The sequence below is a fragment of the Muntiacus reevesi genome, chromosome 1 (assembly GCF_963930625.1).
Source record: "Muntiacus reevesi chromosome 1, mMunRee1.1, whole genome shotgun sequence".
Lineage (NCBI taxonomy): Eukaryota > Metazoa > Chordata > Mammalia > Artiodactyla > Cervidae > Muntiacus > Muntiacus reevesi.
Window position 1 is genome coordinate 198,146,055 of NC_089249.1, and position 18,635 is coordinate 198,164,689.

At 51.8% G+C, this 18,635-nt stretch overlaps 1 protein-coding gene across 1 annotated transcript; it reads right to left on the reverse strand.

Moving 5' to 3' along the window:
- Positions 1 to 14,713: 14,713 nt before the first annotated feature.
- Positions 14,714 to 18,354, reverse strand: FEM1A (fem-1 homolog A). The gene has a single exon (XM_065917990.1). It carries the CDS (start codon positions 18,214 to 18,216, stop codon positions 16,255 to 16,257), a length of 1,962 nt encoding a protein of 653 aa, XP_065774062.1. The 5' UTR covers positions 18,217 to 18,354; the 3' UTR covers positions 14,714 to 16,254.
- Positions 18,355 to 18,635: the final 281 nt, after the last annotated feature.

Here is an 18,635-nt window from a genome sequence, read left to right on the forward strand (position 1 = left end):
AAGGCTGGGCTGTGATCACACTGTATATTCTTGTACAAGTGCCTTCACCTCTCTTGAGTCTCTGCTTTCTCATCTGTGAAATGGGTTTATGAGGCCATTGTTCCAAGGTCATCAGCAGATCATGGGTGATTGCACTGAAATACCAGGGACAATGTAAGTGCTTGTTAACTTCATGTCTGGTATGAAGGGGATTAATCGTTTTAAGGGTCTCTTATCCTCTTTTGAGAGTAAGAATAGAATTAACGTTTGTTGAGCACTTACCATTTATCCATTCTGGAGGCTTTATATATGTAAACATTCTAATCCTCCAAAATCACCTCCCTGGGACTTTCCTGGTGTCCAGTGGTTAAGACTCTGACGTCCACTGGAGGGGATGTGGTTTCCATCCCTGGTCAGGGAAATAAGATCCCACATGCCCTGCAGTGCAGCAAAAAAAAAAAAAAAAAAAAATTTGACTCCCCCCCAGGGTAAAAGATTCTGTTACTGGTCCCATTTTACAGATGGGGAAAACCAAGGCTGAGAGAGGTGAATTCTGGCCCCAAAGCCACACTGATTGTAAATGGGGAGGTTGCAATGCTGTAGTCAGATTTCTGAGGGAGGAAATGAAGACCAGCCCAGATGGGGTCAGATGTGCAGGCCTCCTCTGGCCCAGCAGCATGATTTGAACACTGACTTAGCATGCCCTTTCTTCCACCAGCCACCCCAAAGGGCGAGCCTGGTGTGAGTCACCCAGGCTGTCACGTACCATTTGCTATTTTAGTAGCTGACTCAGATTTTGTCGAGGATCTGCTCCTGGACTGGCCTCCCCCCAGTGAAGTGAAATCTGGAAAGATTAGATTCTTGGTTGGGGTGGGGTCAAGGGAACAGACAGTTTCCTTTTTTTTCTCTTCTTTTTGACCCTGCAGCACGTCTTACAGGATTTTAGTTTCCTGACCAACGACCGAACCTGGGCCACCCCAGTGAAAACGCCGAGTCCCAACCACTGGGCCACCAGGGAAGTCCCAAACAGAAAGTTTCTGATGAATGAGGCTAGGATCTGCCGCAATTCATTGGACACTTGCCATTTTTTCAGTTGACCAATATTTATCGAGCTCCTGCTATGTGCCAGAATCGTCCCAGATATTGGGGGTGCAGTAGGGGCAAAGACAGATGTGAACTGTCCCCTACTCTATTTTCAATTGCAGGCGGAGGTGGAGGGGAGGGAGCAGTGAATGAGTCATCAAATGAGGAAGCGAGGTTCAGAAAGTGAGGAGGCTTCAGAGGAAATAAACAGGCACCTAATGGTAGTGCCTCACGAGGAAGATAACCAAAGTGCCTCACTTTGGCCCAGATAACCAGGAAGGGCTTCTCTGAGGAGGCTGCGTTACAGCCAATATCTAGAGGAAGAAAAGGAGCTGGTCATCATGGGAAGAACTTGGAAAGGAAGGTGATCTGGGCAGAGGAAACAGGCTGTGTGTGCAAAGACCCTGGGGCAGGACCGCACATACTGTTGCATGAACAGCAAAGATAGACAGAGTAGGTGAGGGGGAGAGAGGGAGGAGGTCCGGGAGAGAGGGGACAGGCAGGTCGTGCAGGGCTTTGTGGGCTGCAGGAGGACTTAGGTTTTTGCTTTCAGGGAGTTGCGAGCCGTGGAGGGCTATGGGCAAAAGAGGGGCGGAGTCTGACTCAGGTGCTCACACGCGCCCTCTGCTGGCTGCTGCAGGGAGGGCAGACTGGGGAGCGAGGCAGAGGCTGTGTGAGTCCAGGCTAGCGAGGCTGGGGGCTAGACCCCGGTGGAGGCAGAAGACGGAGGAGAAGTGGGCACATTCAGAACGTGAGCTTTTATTTCGTCCCTGAAATGTTGTGAGTCACAAGTCACAGCCCTTTTCTGGGCCGCATCTTTCTCACCTGTGCCATGGCCCTGGCAAGCTTCCGTCTGGAACTCGTAGGTACATCACTGCATCAACCCAATATATTTAAAGGATGATCATTTTGAAAGCCCTGAGCTGAGGCATCCCAGATGGCTCAGTGGTATAGAATCCGCCTGCCAATGCAGGAGACATGAGTTTGATCTCTGGGTTGGGAAGATCCCCTAGAGAAGGAAATGGCAACCTGCTCCAGTATTCTTACCTGGAAAATTCCATGGACAGAGGAACCTGGCAGGCTAGGTGGCAAAGAATTGGACACGACTGAGTGACCGAGCTTGCATGCCTGGACTCACTTCATTCTCTCAATGGCCATGGGAACTAGAAACAGTGTTCCCAGTTTACAGATGAGGAAACTGAGGTCAGGAGGGGTGGTATCATTTATCTAAGGTCACACAGCTCACAAGAAGTCTTTTGGGGCAGGATAAGGAGCCAAATGTCTCTCTACTGGATCTTAGCAGCTTGTGAATTTATGGCCTTGATTTTTAAAAATTGTTGGAAATATTCCTGTTCACTTCATTACTTGCTAATTTCTGGCTTCTCCACTACAGATTGCCCACCTCGAGGGAGCTTGGGCCTGATCTGTCTTAGTCACTGCAGCAATTTCAGAGCCCAGCACAGACCGTGGCACACAATAACTGTTCAGTAAAGTGAATCTTTTTGACAGACAGTTAGTGACCAACTACTGTGGGCAGACCATGCTGAGCACTGTGGTCACAGGCCTGGTCCCTGCCCCCACGGAGCTTACCGGGCAGTACGTGGAGAGGATGTGGATTCTTCTATCCACTTAGCCAACCAACATTTATTGAGCTCCTACCATGTGCAGACCCTTGGACATAGGGATGATTGAGTGCTCACCTCCCTTAGATGACCTGAGACACCTCAGTTCTGTCCTTCCAGGGGTCGTGGAGCAGATTCAGAGATAGAGTTACAGGGTGGTCAGGACTGTGATAAAGTGTAGAGGGCTCAAAGGGGATCCTTGACCAGTCTGGGGGGAATTAAGAGGACCTTCTGGAAGGAGGAAGTCAGCTGACCCCAGAGGCTTATGTCAGAACGAACCATTGGTGGGTAAAAGTGTCCCTGGGGGTGGCCACAGCACTAGCAAACACCTGGAGGGGGGACCCTGTAGGGAAGGTCAACTTCACAGGAGGCCACAATTCCTGCTGCCCCAGCGCCCCCTGGTGGCTACCACCAGCTCAGAGACCGGCCTGCCTCACAAGGCTCCAAGGGCCTGGGGGTGTTTCCTAGAGAGGACCTGTGCTTCCTCTAGGCCAAACAGCCTTGAAGGAAAAACGGAGGAGGGGCTTCCCTGATGGTCCGTAGTTAAGAATCCTTGCAATGCGAGACACACTGCTTTGATCCCTGGTCTGGGAAGATTCCATACACTGTAGAGCCACAACTATTGCCAGCCACAACTACTGAGCCCAAGTGCTCTAGAGCCTGTGCTTGGAACAAGAGAAATCACTGCAATCAGAAACCTGAGCGCTGCAACTAGAGAGGAGGCCCTGCTAGCCATAACTAGAAAAAGCTCTTTTGCAGGAACAAAGACCCAGTACAGCCCACCCCGCCCCCCCCCAAAAAAAGGGGGGGAAGTTTTTTACATTTTTTTCCCTTTTTAAAAATCTAAAGCTTGAGTTTTTTTCCTATGAGAATTATGTTGTTTTTTAGTGTACACTTCAGTGGTTTTTAGTATAATCAATATATTGCAAAGGTCATCCCCAATTCCAGAATGTTCTCATCACTCCTTAAAGAAGCCACATCCCCAATAGCAGTCACTTGGCAGCCCCCTCCTCAGCCCCTGGCAATCATGAATCTGCTTTCTGTCTCTGGACATTTCATATCGATGGTATCACACAGTATGTGGTCTTTGGCGTCTGACTTCTTTCACTCAGCAGAGCACAAACATGCTTTCTTAGGCCACCCCTGTTATCAGGAGCATGGGCCAGCACAGTTTGTATCTTCTCATTCTTTTTCATGGCTGCATAGTATTCTTCCCCCACAAAGACCCTTCATAACAAGTATGAGAAACACTCTTGGAAGCTGGATAGCTAGAGCAGTGGGGTGCCTAGGGGTTGATCAGGCAACCCATTGAAGGATGGAACAAAAATATGAGAAATCATACTTTTGTTTTTTATTTTCTTGTTGCACCATCCCTATCCAGTGGTGGCCACAGAGTGTCCAGGCTTTCTCCTGGACACTCTGAGATAATGAACAAACACACGCCTGGGCAGAGTTGTTCGCCAGGGTGCTGGTGTGGAGGTCTACAGATGGCCCGTGATGAGGCAACCAGTGTCTTGTTTCTTCTAGAAGCATCTGCTTCCTACTCAGGTCTGGCTCTGTCCTGGGCCTTTGCCAGAGGTCGTGATGCTGGTTACCCTGACCCATAACCGGGCCAGAGAGGCCCTCGTTCAGGAAAATGAAAGTCTAGTCCAGTCAGAAGGAGGAAGTTTCTGGAGGCTGCGTAGCCACCTCCTCCCCCACTCCTCTGCCCATGCAAATAGAGTGTCTTCTAGAAAGAGGGCTCAGCCCTGAGAGGGGCCGGGGGGGCGGGTCTTTCCTGAAGTGCTTGCTCCAGAATCAGCCCTCCTTCCTCCCAAGGCTGCAGAAACCACCCTGGTCTAGGTCATTAGTACTGAGTTGTTAAGTCCAGGGATCATATGTCTGTCCTCCTCCCCTTGTCTGAAGTGTCTACATGCCTGTTGGCCTCCAAGACCTCGGTCCTCACAGGCTTCAGGGTCCATGTTGTCTCACCCCTTCACGCCCCACGCCATCCCTCCCCACTCTCCTGGACCCCTTGGGGTCTCTCCCCTCCCCAGTGGCCTCATCTATACACTCAGCCCGTCTCCAGCTCGGGCCTCCCCTGAGCTCCAGGCTCCAGATGCCTCAACGTCTCCAGGTGCTGGGGGTTCATGGAGGGGGGGTCTCACACTCAGCATGGCCACGCTGTGTCTGACCAGCATCCCTTACCTGTTCCCCCCACATCTCTTCTTGGGCCTCCGTATCCCCTGAGACATAAGAATATTGAAATTAGGTCAGTCAACAACCCCGCAATGGCCTCTACATGTTCTAGGGAAAGGAAGAATCACACATTTCTGTAAATCAGAAACTAGAAATGATGATGCTTCATAAGGAAGGCATGTCAAAAGCAGAGAGCAGTCGACCACTTGGCCTCTTGCTACAAATAATTAGACAAGTTGTGAATGCAAAGAAAGGAAAAGGCTTTGAAGGAAATCAAGTGCTACTCCAGTGAATGCACGAATGAGGATGAAACAGCCTCACTGCTGAGAGGGAGAAAGTTTTTGTGGTCAGGATAGGAGATCAAACCAGCCACTGCATTCATTCCCTTAAGCCAAAGCCTCATCCAGACCCCGGCCCTGGCCCTCTTCAGTTCTGTGACGGCCGAGAGAAGTGAGGAAACCACAGGAGAAAAGGGTGAGGCCCGCAGAAGTGGGTTCATGGGGCTGAAGGAAAGAGGCCGTCTTCATAACAGAACAGAGCAAGGGGAAGGAGTGAGTGCTGGCATAGTAGCTGCGGCAAGCCCTCCAGAAAATCTAGCTCAGATCATTCAGGAAGGCAGCTACGCTAAACGAGAGAACTGCCGCACACTTTTATTTTTCTTTATTTACGTTTATTCTTGGCTGTGCTGAGGCTTCGTTGTGGTGAGCAGGGATTGCTCTTCACTGCAGTGTGCAGGCTTCTCACGGCAGCGGCTTCTGTGTTGCAGAGCACGCCTCTAGGGCGCTCGGGCTTCAGTAATGGCAGCCGGTGGGCTCAGCAGTTGCAGATCCCGGCTCGAGAGCACAAGTTCAGTAGTTGTGGTGCTCAGGCTTCGTTGCTTCTGAGGCATCTGTGGGATCTTCCCGGACCAGGGATAGAACTTGTGTCTCCATTGGCAGGCAGAGTCTTCACCACCGGACCACCAGGGAAGTTCTGCACATTTCATAGCTTACAGTCTTAGTGTAAATATAACTTATATACACTGGGAACTGGAGGAGGGAATGGCAAGCCACTCCAGTATTCTTGCCTGGGCAATCCCGTGGACAGAGCAGCCTGGTGGGCTACAGTCCACGGGGTTGCAGAGTCGGACACGACTGAGTACACACACACACACACATGCACTGGGAAACCTCAAAATTTGTGTGACTTGGTTTATTATGATATTCACTTTATTGCCATGGTCTGGACCCAAACTTACAGTGCCTCTGACGTCTGCCTGAATTTGAATTACTGCTTACGTCTGTTTTTATCTTTAAAACAAACTCTTTTTTTCTTGTTTACAGCAAGGTGATTCAGTTATACCTATGTATATATTTTCATATTATTTTCTGTTATGGTTCAATACAGAATATTGAATATAGTTCCCTGTGCTAGGCGGGAGATCTTTGTTGTCTATCTATTTTATATATAGTAGTTGGTACCTGCTAATGTCTGTTTCGGTTTTGTAGATAAGTTCACTTATATTTTAGAATCCATATAGAAATGATATGATGTTTATCTTTGATTTATTTCACTTAACAGGATCATCTCTAGGTCCTTCCCTGTTGTTGCAAATGGCATTATTTCTTCTTCTTTATGGCTGAGTAGTATCCCACTGTATATATGTACTACTTCTTCTTTATCCGTTTATCTATTGATGGCTACTCAGATTGCTTCTGTGTCATGGCTATTGTAAATAGTGTTGCTATGAACATACAGATGCATGTATCTTTTCAAATTAGAGCTTTCTTCATATATATGCCCACTAGTGGAGTTGCAGGTTATTCTATTTTTTTTTTTTTTTTTTAAGGAACCTACATACTGTTCTCCATAGTGGCTGCACCAATTGTCCATCCCCACCAAAGGTATAAGAGGGTTCTCTTTTCTCCACATCCTTTCCAGCATGTGGAGAGCATTTTTAATGATGGCCATTCTGACCAGTGTGAGGTGGTACCTTATTTTAGTTTTTGATCTTCATTTCTCTTATGATCAGTGATATTGAGCATCTTTTTATGTGCCTATTGTCCATCTGTATGTCTTCCTTGGAGAAATGTCTATTTAGGTCTTCTGCCCATTTTTAGATTGGGTTGTTTGTTTTTGTTATTGAGTTGTATAACTGTTTGTATGTTTTGGAAATTAAGCCCTTGTCAGTTGCATCATCTGCAAATATTTTCTTGTAGTCTTAGGTTGTCTTCTTTTCCTTTTGTTTATGGTTTCCCTTGCTGTGAAAAACAGACTCCTGATACTATGTTCCCTTCCTGCCTGCCAGTGAGTGTCCCATTCATTCATTTACTGAACAGTGTGTATTGGCACCTAGCTATGCCAGGGACTGTTTCAGATTGTTGATTAAAGCAGACCCTGTTTCTGCTCACACGTCTGTGGGAGAGATAGATATTAGACTAAGTGGTTGCAACCAAGGTGGTCCTGGGTGTGCTGGGACACGGTGGAGGGGGAAACAGGGATAAGAGTGGCTGTGGGGGGCTTCCTGGAGGGGCTCATGCCAGGGAGAAAGGGTGCCCTAGGTAAGGGGCACAGCCCAGCATAGGGCCCTGTGGTGGAAAGGAGCATCGGGCTTGGGAAGGGTAGGGCAGAGCCAGTGTGGTCCAACCTGGTACAGAGCTGTGTCCAGCGGTGGGGGGCAGAGGGGAGAACAGGATGCTTCCTTTATTTGTGGGGATCGAGAGTCACTGACTCAATGGACATGAATTTGAGCAGACTCCAGGAGGTAGGGAAGGACAGGGAACCCTGGCAGGCTGCAGTCCATGGGGTCGCAAAGAGCCAGACAGGACTTAAGATGCTGCGGTGAGCATTCACTGACACTAGGGGGCGCCCTTGAACAACAGCGCCTGCCTCTCCTTCTCTGGGGCTGGGAAACGGCTTCTTCCTAAGGGAAACCTGGTAGGGAGGGAGTCAGAGCCGCCAGAGTGCCAGCTTCCAGGCCATGCCAGAGGCCACTCTCCCTGTTAATAGCCTCTGTAAATAAGATCAGCAGCTGTACAAATATGCCCATTCCCTGGACCTTTGGAAATCGTTCAGTCCAATGCTATCGGGGACCAGAGGCCAGAGAGGGCAGACACTTGCCTTAGGTCACACAGCAAGACCTGCCCTGCCTTCCTACACAGTGTCTCCTCCCAACCCCAAATGCCCCTGGGTGGGGATCTTTTATTTTTAACCTGGTCAGTGGACACACCGCCTTTTTATAGCCCTGGAAGGCGCCCAGGGTTTCCAATTTCCAAAGGAAGTTTTTTTAAAAAATGGTCCTCTTCCTGAGAAAAGGAACAGCCTGACCTCTCAGAGGGCCCTGGCCCCATCTCTTATTTTTCCCCAAGGCTCCCTGGGGTTCCCCCAGGCCCCTCAGCGGGTGCCGTACACATTCCCATTCCTGGTGGCTCTTAGAGGCCCCTTCTGTCAATCTGGCCCATCATGCCCTCTGAAAGCCTCCTGGGGATTCACAGACTTTGCTTACCTCTCTACTGTCCTCAGCATTGCTGCTGGCCATCTGCCCTCTTACTTAATTTCTATTCCTTGAGTCGTTTAATATTTTTCTTTAAACAGATTTAAAAAGCAACTTTTTTTTTCTTCCTGGAATTAGATAGGGGTGATGGTGGCATCTTTAAGATTATACTAAAGCCGCTAACTGTACATTTAAAGTGGCAAAACTTGGGACTTCCCTGTTGGTCCAGTGGTTAAGCCTCCACACTTCCAATACAGGGGAGGTGGGATTGATCCTTGGTGGGGAAACTAATATCCCACATGCCTCATGGTGCAGCCAAAAATAAATTAAAAAATATATATATTTTTTAAAAAGGCAAAGAAGAAAACCCCAAACCCTTAAAAGATTCATCTAAAGACTTAAGACTTTTTACAAGCAATAAATGCTGGAGAGGGTGTGGAGAAAAGGGAACCCTCTTACACTGTTGGTGGGAATGCAAACTAGTACAGCCGCTATGGAGAACAGTGTGGAGATTTCTTAAAAAACTGGAAATAGAACTGCCATATGACCCAGCAATACCACTTCTGGGCATACACACCGCGAGGAAACCAGATCTGAAAGAGACACGTGCACCCCAATGTTCATCACAGCACTGTTTATAATAGCCAGGACGTGGAAGCAACCTAGATGTCCATCAGCAGACGAATGGATAAGGAAGCTGTGGTACATATACACCATGGAATATTACTCAGCTTTTAAAAAGAATTCATTTGAATCAGTTCTAATGAGATGGATGAAACTGGAGCCCATTATACAGAGTGAAGTGAGCCAGAAAGATAAAGAATATTACAGCATACTAACACATATATATGGAATTTAGAAAGATGGTAATGATAACCCTATATGCAAAACAGAAAAAGAGACACAGATGTACAGAACAGACTTTTGGACTCTGTGGGAGAAGGCGGGGGTGGGATGTTTCTAGAGAACAGCATCGAAACATGTATATTATCAAGTGTGAAACAGATCGCCAGCCCAGGTGGGATGCATGAGACAAGTGCTCGGGCCTGGTGCACTGGGAAGACCCATAGGAATCGGGTAGAGAGGGAGGGGGGGAGTGGGGATCGGGATGGGAAATACATGTAGCTCCATGGCTGATTCATGTCAATGTATGACAAAACCCACTGCAACGTTGTGAAGTAATTAGCTTCCAACTAATAAAAATAAATGAAAAAAAAAGACAAGACTTTTTAAATAAATAAATAAAATGGTAAGCTTTTATCTCAGAAAAAGATTGTAAAAAAATATGAACTTGTCTTTATTTTGAACTTTTCAGTATTAACATCTATGAATTCACATATTGGAAATAGAGGGCCTAGCCATACTTTGTTCCCCAAAACACATTCAAATAAATGTGTAACTACTTTTAAATTTATTTTACAGGTCATTTGGGTATTGTTATGTATAAATGGGTGTACAGGCAGTAGGTACCTGTAACTATGATAGCTTCACTGAGCACTTACTGTGTGCCAGGGTTTCCTGGATGCTGCTGCTGCTAAGTCTCTTCAGTCGTGTCCAACTCTCTGCGACCCCATAGATGGCAGCCACCAGGCTCCCCCGTCCCTGGGATTCTCCAGGCAAGAACACTGGAGTGGGTTGCCATTTCCTTCTCCAATGCATGAAAGTGAAAAGTGAAAGTGAAGTCGCTCAGTCGTGTCCGACTCCCAGCAACCCCATGGACTGCAGCCCACCAGGCTCCTCCATCCATGGGATTTTCCAGGCAAGAGTACTGGAGTGGGGTGCCATTGCCTTCTCCATTTCTTGGATAAACTCATTTAATTCTTCATGCCCACTCCAGTATTGTTGCCTGGAAAATCCCATGGACAGAAGAGACTGGTGGGCTCCAACCCACCGTGTTGCAAAGAGTCGGACACAACTGGTGACTGAACCCACTGCACTGCAATGCTGGTAGGCAGCTGCTACCACCAACCCCATTTTACAGATGAGGAAACTGAGGCTCAGGGAAAGGAAGTGCCATTCCCAAGGTAATACGGCCTGTGTCCTAAAGCACCACACCACACTGCCCAGTGAACGTGTTCATTCTGAGTGAGGAAACTGGACTACATCAGAGGATTGATTGCAAGGTGGTAACCCCAGGGCAGAATCTAGAACCCCACCCCACCACCCCATCTGTTTCATTCAATGATTTTTTAATGTGGGCCACTTTTTAAAGTCTTTATTTAATTTATTACAATGTTGCTTCTGCTTTGTTTTGTGTTTTTTACCTCAAGGCACATGAGATGTTCGCTCACTGAGCAGGGATTGAACCCACATCCCCTGCATTAGAAGCAGGGTCTTAACCACAGGACCAGCAGGGAAGCTTCTGTGTTTCACTCCATTTTATTAAATTTTCTAAAGAATCAGCTTTGCTTTTGTTGGTTTTTACTCTATCATTTGCCCATTTCTATTTTGCTGATTTCCACTCTTTATTTTTTGGATTTGGTTGGCACTGAATTTTCTAGCTTTGTGAGATTTTAGATCAGGCATTGGCATACTTTGTCTATAAAGGGCTACACATTCTATTAATTATTAATATTGAGTAAATATTTTAGTCTTTGGGGGCCAGATGGGTCTCTGGAATAACTTCTCAATTCTGCCACTGCAGTATGCGAGTGGCCACAGGGAAGGTGTAAGCACAGGAATGTGACTGTGCCAATAACACTTGATTTGTGAAAATGAGGCTGGATTTGGCTCATGGGCCATAGTTTGCAGATTGTTTTTCTTGTCTTCTAGTGCAAGCACTTAAAGCTACACATTGCCCTCTAAGCCCTGCTTTAGCTGCACTGCATACATTAGCATATGTTGTGCTCTATGAGGAGTCTAGCAGGCTATATAGTCCATGGGGTCGCAAAAGAGTCAGACACGACTGAGCAACTCAACAACAAAATGCTCAAAGAATTCTCTAGTTTTCTTGGTGATTTCTTCTTTGACTGAAGCTGGGTCACAGCTGCTGACCCACCAGCTCACTCACATGCCTTCCTCGGGGCTAAAAGTCTTTTTTATTAGTCAACACGTAGTGACTGAACTCCCACTACCTGCCAGGCGTTTTCCTAGGTACTGACCAAACCGTGGTGAACAGGGCAGCTACTGTGGAGCTGCCATCAGGCCCTGGAGTCACCGAGTCAGCAGCTCTGCTCCGTTAAACAGGCCCACGATCCACTCATTGGTTCTGGCCATCAGACTCAGGAGTCACTTCAGACTCTTCTCCTTCCTCAAACCAATTCATCCAGTCCTGCCAGCCCTCCTCCAAAGATCTGAAATATGTTCATTTCTCTCCATCCCACCGCCTCCCTCCAATCCATTCTTCCAGCTGCAGTCAGTGATCCCAAGGCTTGAATCAGGCCATGTCTGTCCTTGGTGTGAAATTAATCTTCAGTTCCCCACAGCCCTGAGGGTAAATATTACTCTGTTCTTTAGGGCCTTAAGGCCCTACACCATCTGCCTGTGTCCACCAGCTCCTCCTGCACTCCCTTTTTTTTTTGGCCACACTACACAGCTTGTGGGATCTTAATTCCCCAGTAACGAATTGGACCCTCATCCCTTGCAGTGGAAGCTCAGAGTATTAAACACTGGACCACCAAGGAAGTCCAATCTCCTCACTCACTCTGATCCAGCCACACAGAGCTCCTTGTTCTTTTTTTGAATGAACCATGTGAGCTCATTTATTCATTCAACAAATGCTTAATGAACTACTGAGTTGGGCCCTCTTCTAGGTGCTATGGATGCAGCATGGGATGAACTTGAGTAGTTGACAGTCTAAGGAAGGGACATGATGAATAAACAAGGAAACAAAGAAGGTGACAGGGTTAACGTTTTAAGGATTAAGAGGTAAGCACACAGGAGGATGGGTAGAGGTTGTCTTGGGCCACATTATTAATGATGATCTGGGAGGGCTTCATGGAGGAGGTGACATTCGATCGAGAACATTGCTTGACAGGCTTTTAATAGAAGACATCAAGACTCAGGTCAGGGGGAGATGGCTGCACTGGAGGATCTCAATGTCCTGTCCACTGTGGAGGGTCACCGTCTCTTTTGCAACCTACTAGAAACACAGATGCTCAGGCCAGAGAGGGGAACACTCCCTCCCCCTGATCCCTCCCGCCCCCCGGACGGATGGTGCTGCCTGAATCTGGGCTGGGTCTTGCTTAACACTTGTTGTGGCAACCACTGGGTGGATCCCCCCCACCCCCACCTTTACCCAGTCCTAACTGAATCTCCCGAAGGACTCCACACCCCCCAACCTTTCTGCAGGGACACGGGGTCAGCACCCTGCAGTACCAGCCGAGTGCCAGCGTCCTGGGGGCTGGCCCGTCATCTCCTTTCGGGCCTGTGACGTGAGCCCCTGAGCTGTGCTATCTTTAACCTCGGGCTGGGACGCTCTGCTCCCTGTAAACACTGCTCAAATGACAGTCCTGGAATCCTGTGGGGCGGCGGGTTCCACGTGTGGCAGAGCCATCAGGGGCTGCTCCCCAGTTAGAGGAGGACTGGAATCTCCAGGAGCAAGAGGCCTTGGTTCTTTCACTCACCAGAGGGGTCACTCAGTGGGGACCAGCACAGACGCTCCCAGGGCTCCCTAAGATCTGAGGCAGGCATTAACTAAACAGACGCGTCGGAGCAGAATTTCAGGCTGACTCCAGTTGTGTGGAGGCCAGAAGTGGGGTAGGGGTGACACTGAGAGGGGCAGAGGCTCCCCCTGGTGGGGTGGGCTGCACACTTTCTGATGCCAACCTTGGGGCTCAGCCTTGCCCCCAGCAAGCTCAGGCAAACCCTCCTCCCTCTGAGCCTTGGTCTGCTGCATCTACCAGCGAGGTGGGTCACCATCCTGGCTGTGATCTGGGGCAGACCACTTGGCCTCACTGAGCTTGCCTCATCACTGATAACTTGCACGCAGTAATTGACCCAGGGTTCCCAGGTGGCTCAGTGGTAAAGAATCCACCTGCCAATGCAGGAAATGCGGATTTGATCGCTGGATCTGGAAGATCCCCTGGAGAAGGAAATGGCAACCCAATCATATGTTGTTGAGGAGCCTGGTGGGCTACAGTCCAGGGGATCAGAGAAGAGTGGGACATGAGTTGGTCACTAAACAATAATTGACTGTCAGCACCACCTATTCCTGGGCTGCTGTGACTTGTCCAGTCCCAGTGAACATCACAATGTTGGCTGTCATGTGGCCTTCTGCCGGCCGCCATGTCAGGACCCAGGAGGAACCTGGTCATTCCTAAGTTCTGAGCTGCTGGGTCAACCTGCATCAGAAATCTGCCTGAGCTTTACGATGGCTTTCTCTGGAGTGTCTCGGGCTTAAGTCACAATTCTCAGGTGTGAGCTTTTTTGTTGTTGTTATCTTCCTGATCCAGGGATTGAACTTGAGTCTCCTGTGTCTCTTGCATTGCAGGCAGACTCCATACCACTGCACCACCTGGGAAGCCCCTCAGGTGTGAGCTTTTAAAGCAAGCCCACATGGGTTCCCCTCTTTGGTGACTCCTGTCAAACACGCAGAATGGGGCCTACCATCCAGTCGGGGTTCAGTAAATGCTGCCAATGCAGGTGTCTCCTGGGAGGCTGCTGAGAGCACCTGCTGACTCGAAAGCCACTCCTCCAGGGTGACCACCATATATTTGCATGGCCACTGGGTGGGTGTGGGATGGTAAGGGTCCCAGTGAAACCAGGGGTTGGAGAACCCTCCCACCCAATTCGCCACTGGAAGTGAGACAGCCCCAAGGCAGTCTCCCTATTGTCTTGGGAGGTGAGGATGTGGGGAGATGCCTGCCTCAGGTATGGCTGGATCAATCCTCTCCTCTACCAGGGCTTGAACCCAGCCTGCTGCAAGGCAGGTCCTGGGGAAACAGTCAACATCGGTCTCCCAGGACGATGCTGTGGGCGGAGGTGGCTGGCCATGCCAGTGCAGAGAAAATCAGAATTTAACATGGCAGGACAAAAGGAAAGGGTGGGGCTTTCCTCCATGAAACCCAAGTTCATGCACACACCTCTTGGGCCAGAGAGTTCATAGGCTCCATCACAACGTCTCAGGGAAGCAGGGCTGAGTTGCAGGGCATTCCAGTTCCCTGAGACCTTCCGGAAGGTCAGATCACGCCTCGCTCTCCTCTGAGGCAGCCCCCCTGCACAGCAGAGCTGACGACTAAGTCAGTGGTTTCGCTTTTTCTGCAGTAATTCATTCTCCTGACTAACTCTGACACTAAGCCCCAGGACGTAAACTGGGATGGGAGCCGTGCTCCCTTACCTGGGTCTTCCACAGCCTGCAGACCGCCCCCCCCCCAGCACTCCCTCCCCCCGCCCCCCTCCAGTCGTCCAGTTAACGCAAGGTTGAACATCGGCACCGCACTTGCAGTTGACACTGACTGCCTCCTCTCTTTATTCCGGGCTTTAGGAGGGACAGTGAGGGCGGTTCCCGCCTTGATGGAAGGTAAAACCTGGTCTTGGAAATAAAGAACATCCTAACTAACACTGCAAATCCAAAGAGACCTGGTTCCCTCGGTGGGGGCGGGGCATCCGGGGACCCACTGCGCCTGCGGAAGGCTTCCATCAGTGTAGCTGCCCCGTGACAAGGCTGCGGGAGGGGCGTCCGCTCCAGTCCCCTTCCGCTCCCCCAACAGGCCAAGAATACCCTCCTGCTGGCGGCCAGGGCCATGGAGGATAGGCCCTGAGAATCCCACTGGGGGGGGGGGCGGGTCTCTGGCAAGGGGACTAACAATTCCCCTACCCAGGAGCCCCCAGTGATGGGAGGCCGAGATTTCCTTCCACCTTAATTGGCAACCCGTCTCGACCCCCACTGTCTATCTAGCTGACACAGTGGGTCAACAGTGTACCTGGCGTTGCCTCAGGGTCACCTGCATCCAGGTCTCCGAGCAGCTAAAAACTGGATACAGCCACTCAGGATGCTGGCCACGTACCTGTGCCCTCAAGCGTGACTTGTGACGTGGAAGCGGCCTGCGGTTTTAACTCATAAATTGTGAAAACCAAAGCCCAAACCAACCATGCTAGGTTTTGCTGGGCGTGAGGCAGCCTGACCCCCAAAAAGGCTAAGAGTGAACTATCAGAAAGAAACGTACCGTCACCTTCGCTCCGGGGACGGATACGTGGGGCTGGCACCTCCCTTCCTTAACACAATAAAGCTCACCTCTGCCAGCCGGGGCCGCCTCGGGCACGACAAAACCCTCGCTGCATGAAATGAACTTAGCGAGTCTGACAAACCAAAAATTTTAGAAAAAGAAAAAAAAAGTATATGGCAGCAAAACTTCAGGACTCCTGCGTCACACCTGTAACCTGCCCGCTTAGTAAAATAAACAGAACACCAAACCACGAAAGCTACGCGAAGGGCAGGCTGCCCCTCCCCGGGTGGAGACCCTTACCCACTGCAGGGTGGAGGGAGCAGGTGCGAACGTGCTAGAAAAGGCAGGTCTCCCAGTTTCCCCTCGGGGCCCGCCGTCCTAACCCTGCACTGGGGGGGTCTAAGTCTATCCGGGGGCGGACCAACTCTCAGCTTCTTCCTGCGTTTCTAGGTGGGGGAGGAAGGCAATGGCTTCAATTCATCTGCCTCTGAGTCAGAAGGCAAGACCCTCCTTAACCCAGGCAAACAGGGCGTGTGGGAGGTTGAGCGTCTTCTCCCAGCCATGGATGGGTGCGCAGGCTCCTGCAATCAAGTCCATTCTCCGAGCGCGTCACCCTGAAGACTTCTAGCACCGACAGCTCGCTCACTCCTATCCCCGCTCCCTGCGGAGAGGAGGGGGCCATGGAGGCGGGAGAGCCCCTCCCCTTTGTCGCTCTCCCAGGTTTCTAGCCACCGGAAGTGCTCCCAGAGAGAGGGCGGGACCGCTGCGGGCCCCGCCCTCCTGGGCTTCGCCTCTCCCACTGTGGTCAGTGCGGTCAGTGCAGCTCAATGAAGGCCTCCAGCTCCTCAGGGATGAAGCCCTTGTAGGGGATCTTGTTCTTGTCCAGGGCGCGGGCTGCAAGGCACTGCAGGGTCACGTAGTTGAAGGGCTGGATGGTGCTCTTGGCCAGCAGCTTCTCGTCCAGCAGCTCGTAGGCCGTCTTCTTGAAGGCGTTGGTGGCGTCCATGTGGGCCCCCGCCTCAATCAGGGCGTTCATGATGCCCGGGCAGTTGTTCTGCGCTGCGATGTGCAGTGGGGTGTTGTTGTCGAAGTCCCGACTGTCTGGGTCGGCCCCGCAGTCCAGCAGCACCTTGACTACCTGCAGGGAGGGGAACCTGCCCACCGGGTAGCGGCCCACGTTGGTGGTCTCTGCATCCACGGCCATGTGCAGAGGGGTGAAGCCGTTCTTGCCGCGCGGGGCGCACTTGAGCAGCCGGTAGACTGTCTGGTGTTTCAGGTGCTCCTGGTCGGGCGTGCATTCCACCTTCTCCAGCAGGTAGAGCAGGTGGAGGATGATGGCCAGGGCCTTGGTAAACTGCGCCGAGTCCCCGGGCTCCTTGGGCAGCTGCAGGGCCCGCTCCACTTCCCGCACCCCTTTGCACAGCACCCCCATGAGGTCTGCGAAGCCGATGGGCGTGCCTAGGCTGCCCTTGGCCGAGCGGTCCTGGAGCACGTAGGAGAAGAGTTCGGCGAAGGACAGGAAACTGCTGGCCGTCATGGGACTCAGAGGCTCCAGATTGTTTTGCTGCATGTCCAGGGCGTACTTCCACAGGCGGATGCAGCGCTCGAAGTTGCCCGAGTCGGCGTACACTGCGCCCCGGTAGCGGATGTAGTAGGACGTGTCCGGGTGGGAAGGACCCAGGATGCGCTCTCGGATCAGCAGGGCCTGCATGCGCATCTCATCTGGGTCGGTGATGAGCGCCTCCAGTTCCTCGGTGGTGTTCACCTCCCTCGAGTAGTCATAGGCCAGGACCAGTTGCGGGGGCTCTGGTTTGGGCAGATACTCGCCCCCCTGGTGCCGCAGCTCCATGGCCCGTCTCCAGTGTTTCAGGGCCCCGAGCAGATCCCGCTTCTTATCCACGTAGGTGGCTCCCAGCAGCTCCAAGGCTTCCACGGCGGCTTCCCTGCTGGTGGGGCAGCAGCTCTCGTACGATTCACCGCTCGGGGGTTCCTCGGGGGACGAGTGGGCGCCCTGGGGCTGCGCCCTGGCCAGCCCGGGCTGCGCCTGCTCGTCCCCAGCAGGCTGCTCCTGAATGAGGTACTCCACGATGTTGGTGTGGCCCGTCACGCTGGCCGCCAGCAACGGTGTCATGCCGTAGCCATCACGCTCCATGCGAGCGTTGCAGCCGAGCAGCAGCTGCAGAATCTCCAGGCTGCCGGACTCGGCGCAGTCGTGCAGGGCTGTGTTGCCCTTGGCGCTGCGCCGGTTCACCTGGGCGCCCTGCTCCAGCAGGTAGCGGGCGATCTCGCGGTGGCCCTTGTAACAGGAGATCATGAGGCACGTGTGCCCGTGCCGGTTGGCCACCTCCAGGTCCGCCTGGTGCTCGCCCACCAAATAGCGCACCACCTCCAGGTGCCCGTCGAAACAGGCGGCGCGCAGGGGCGTCGAGTTAGTACGCGTGGTGCGGTTCACCGAGGCCCCGCGGCGCAGCAGGCTCCGCACCACGTCCAAGTGCCCGGCGGCCGAAGCGGCCCACAACGGCGGCGCGCCCTCGATGATCTCGCCATCGAAGTGCACCGAGCCGCCCGCCTCCACACTCGCGCCGCACCGGTCCACCAGGTACTCGACTACGTCCAGGTGGCCGTAACGGGCGGCGATGAGCAGCGGCGTACCCCCGCTGGCCACCTCGCCTGTCAGCTCTTCCAGCTCCTCCCGGCTCCGGCCGCTGAGCAGCTTCTGAAGGAGCTGCAGCTTGCCGTCGCGGGCGGCATTGTACACGGCGGTGTGGAGGTCCATGATCTGGGCCTCCGCCAGGCCATGGGCCGGCCGCCGGGAGACGAGGGGACCGGGGGACGACGAACTAGCGCCCCGAGGGGCAGGCGGCAACCTTCACCGTCTCCCCCACCGCCATCTTAGGTGCTTCTGGGGCGGAACAAAATGGCTGCCGGGGCCTGTTTACGTTGGAGTATGGAAATGTGCAGGGAAATGTAGTTCTCTAAGCGGGCACATTCCGTGGGACAGAAGAAGAACTGTAAGGTGGTAAAACTACAACTCCCAGAATGCCGCGGGACAGCCGCGGCGAAGTGGAAGCACGATGCATGGCGGGAATAGCAGTTCCAACCCCAGCCAATTGTGACGGAAACTGACTGCTCAAGGGCTACGACTCCCGTCAGCCAATGCTATCGCAATGGCTTGTGGGACCCAGGGAAGTTTGG

Bases quoted from the DNA above. Each gene is read 5' to 3' on its own strand.
- FEM1A (XM_065917990.1), bottom strand. From the start codon at position 18,216: ATGGACCTCCACACCGCCGTGTACAATGCCGCCCGCGACGGCAAGCTG.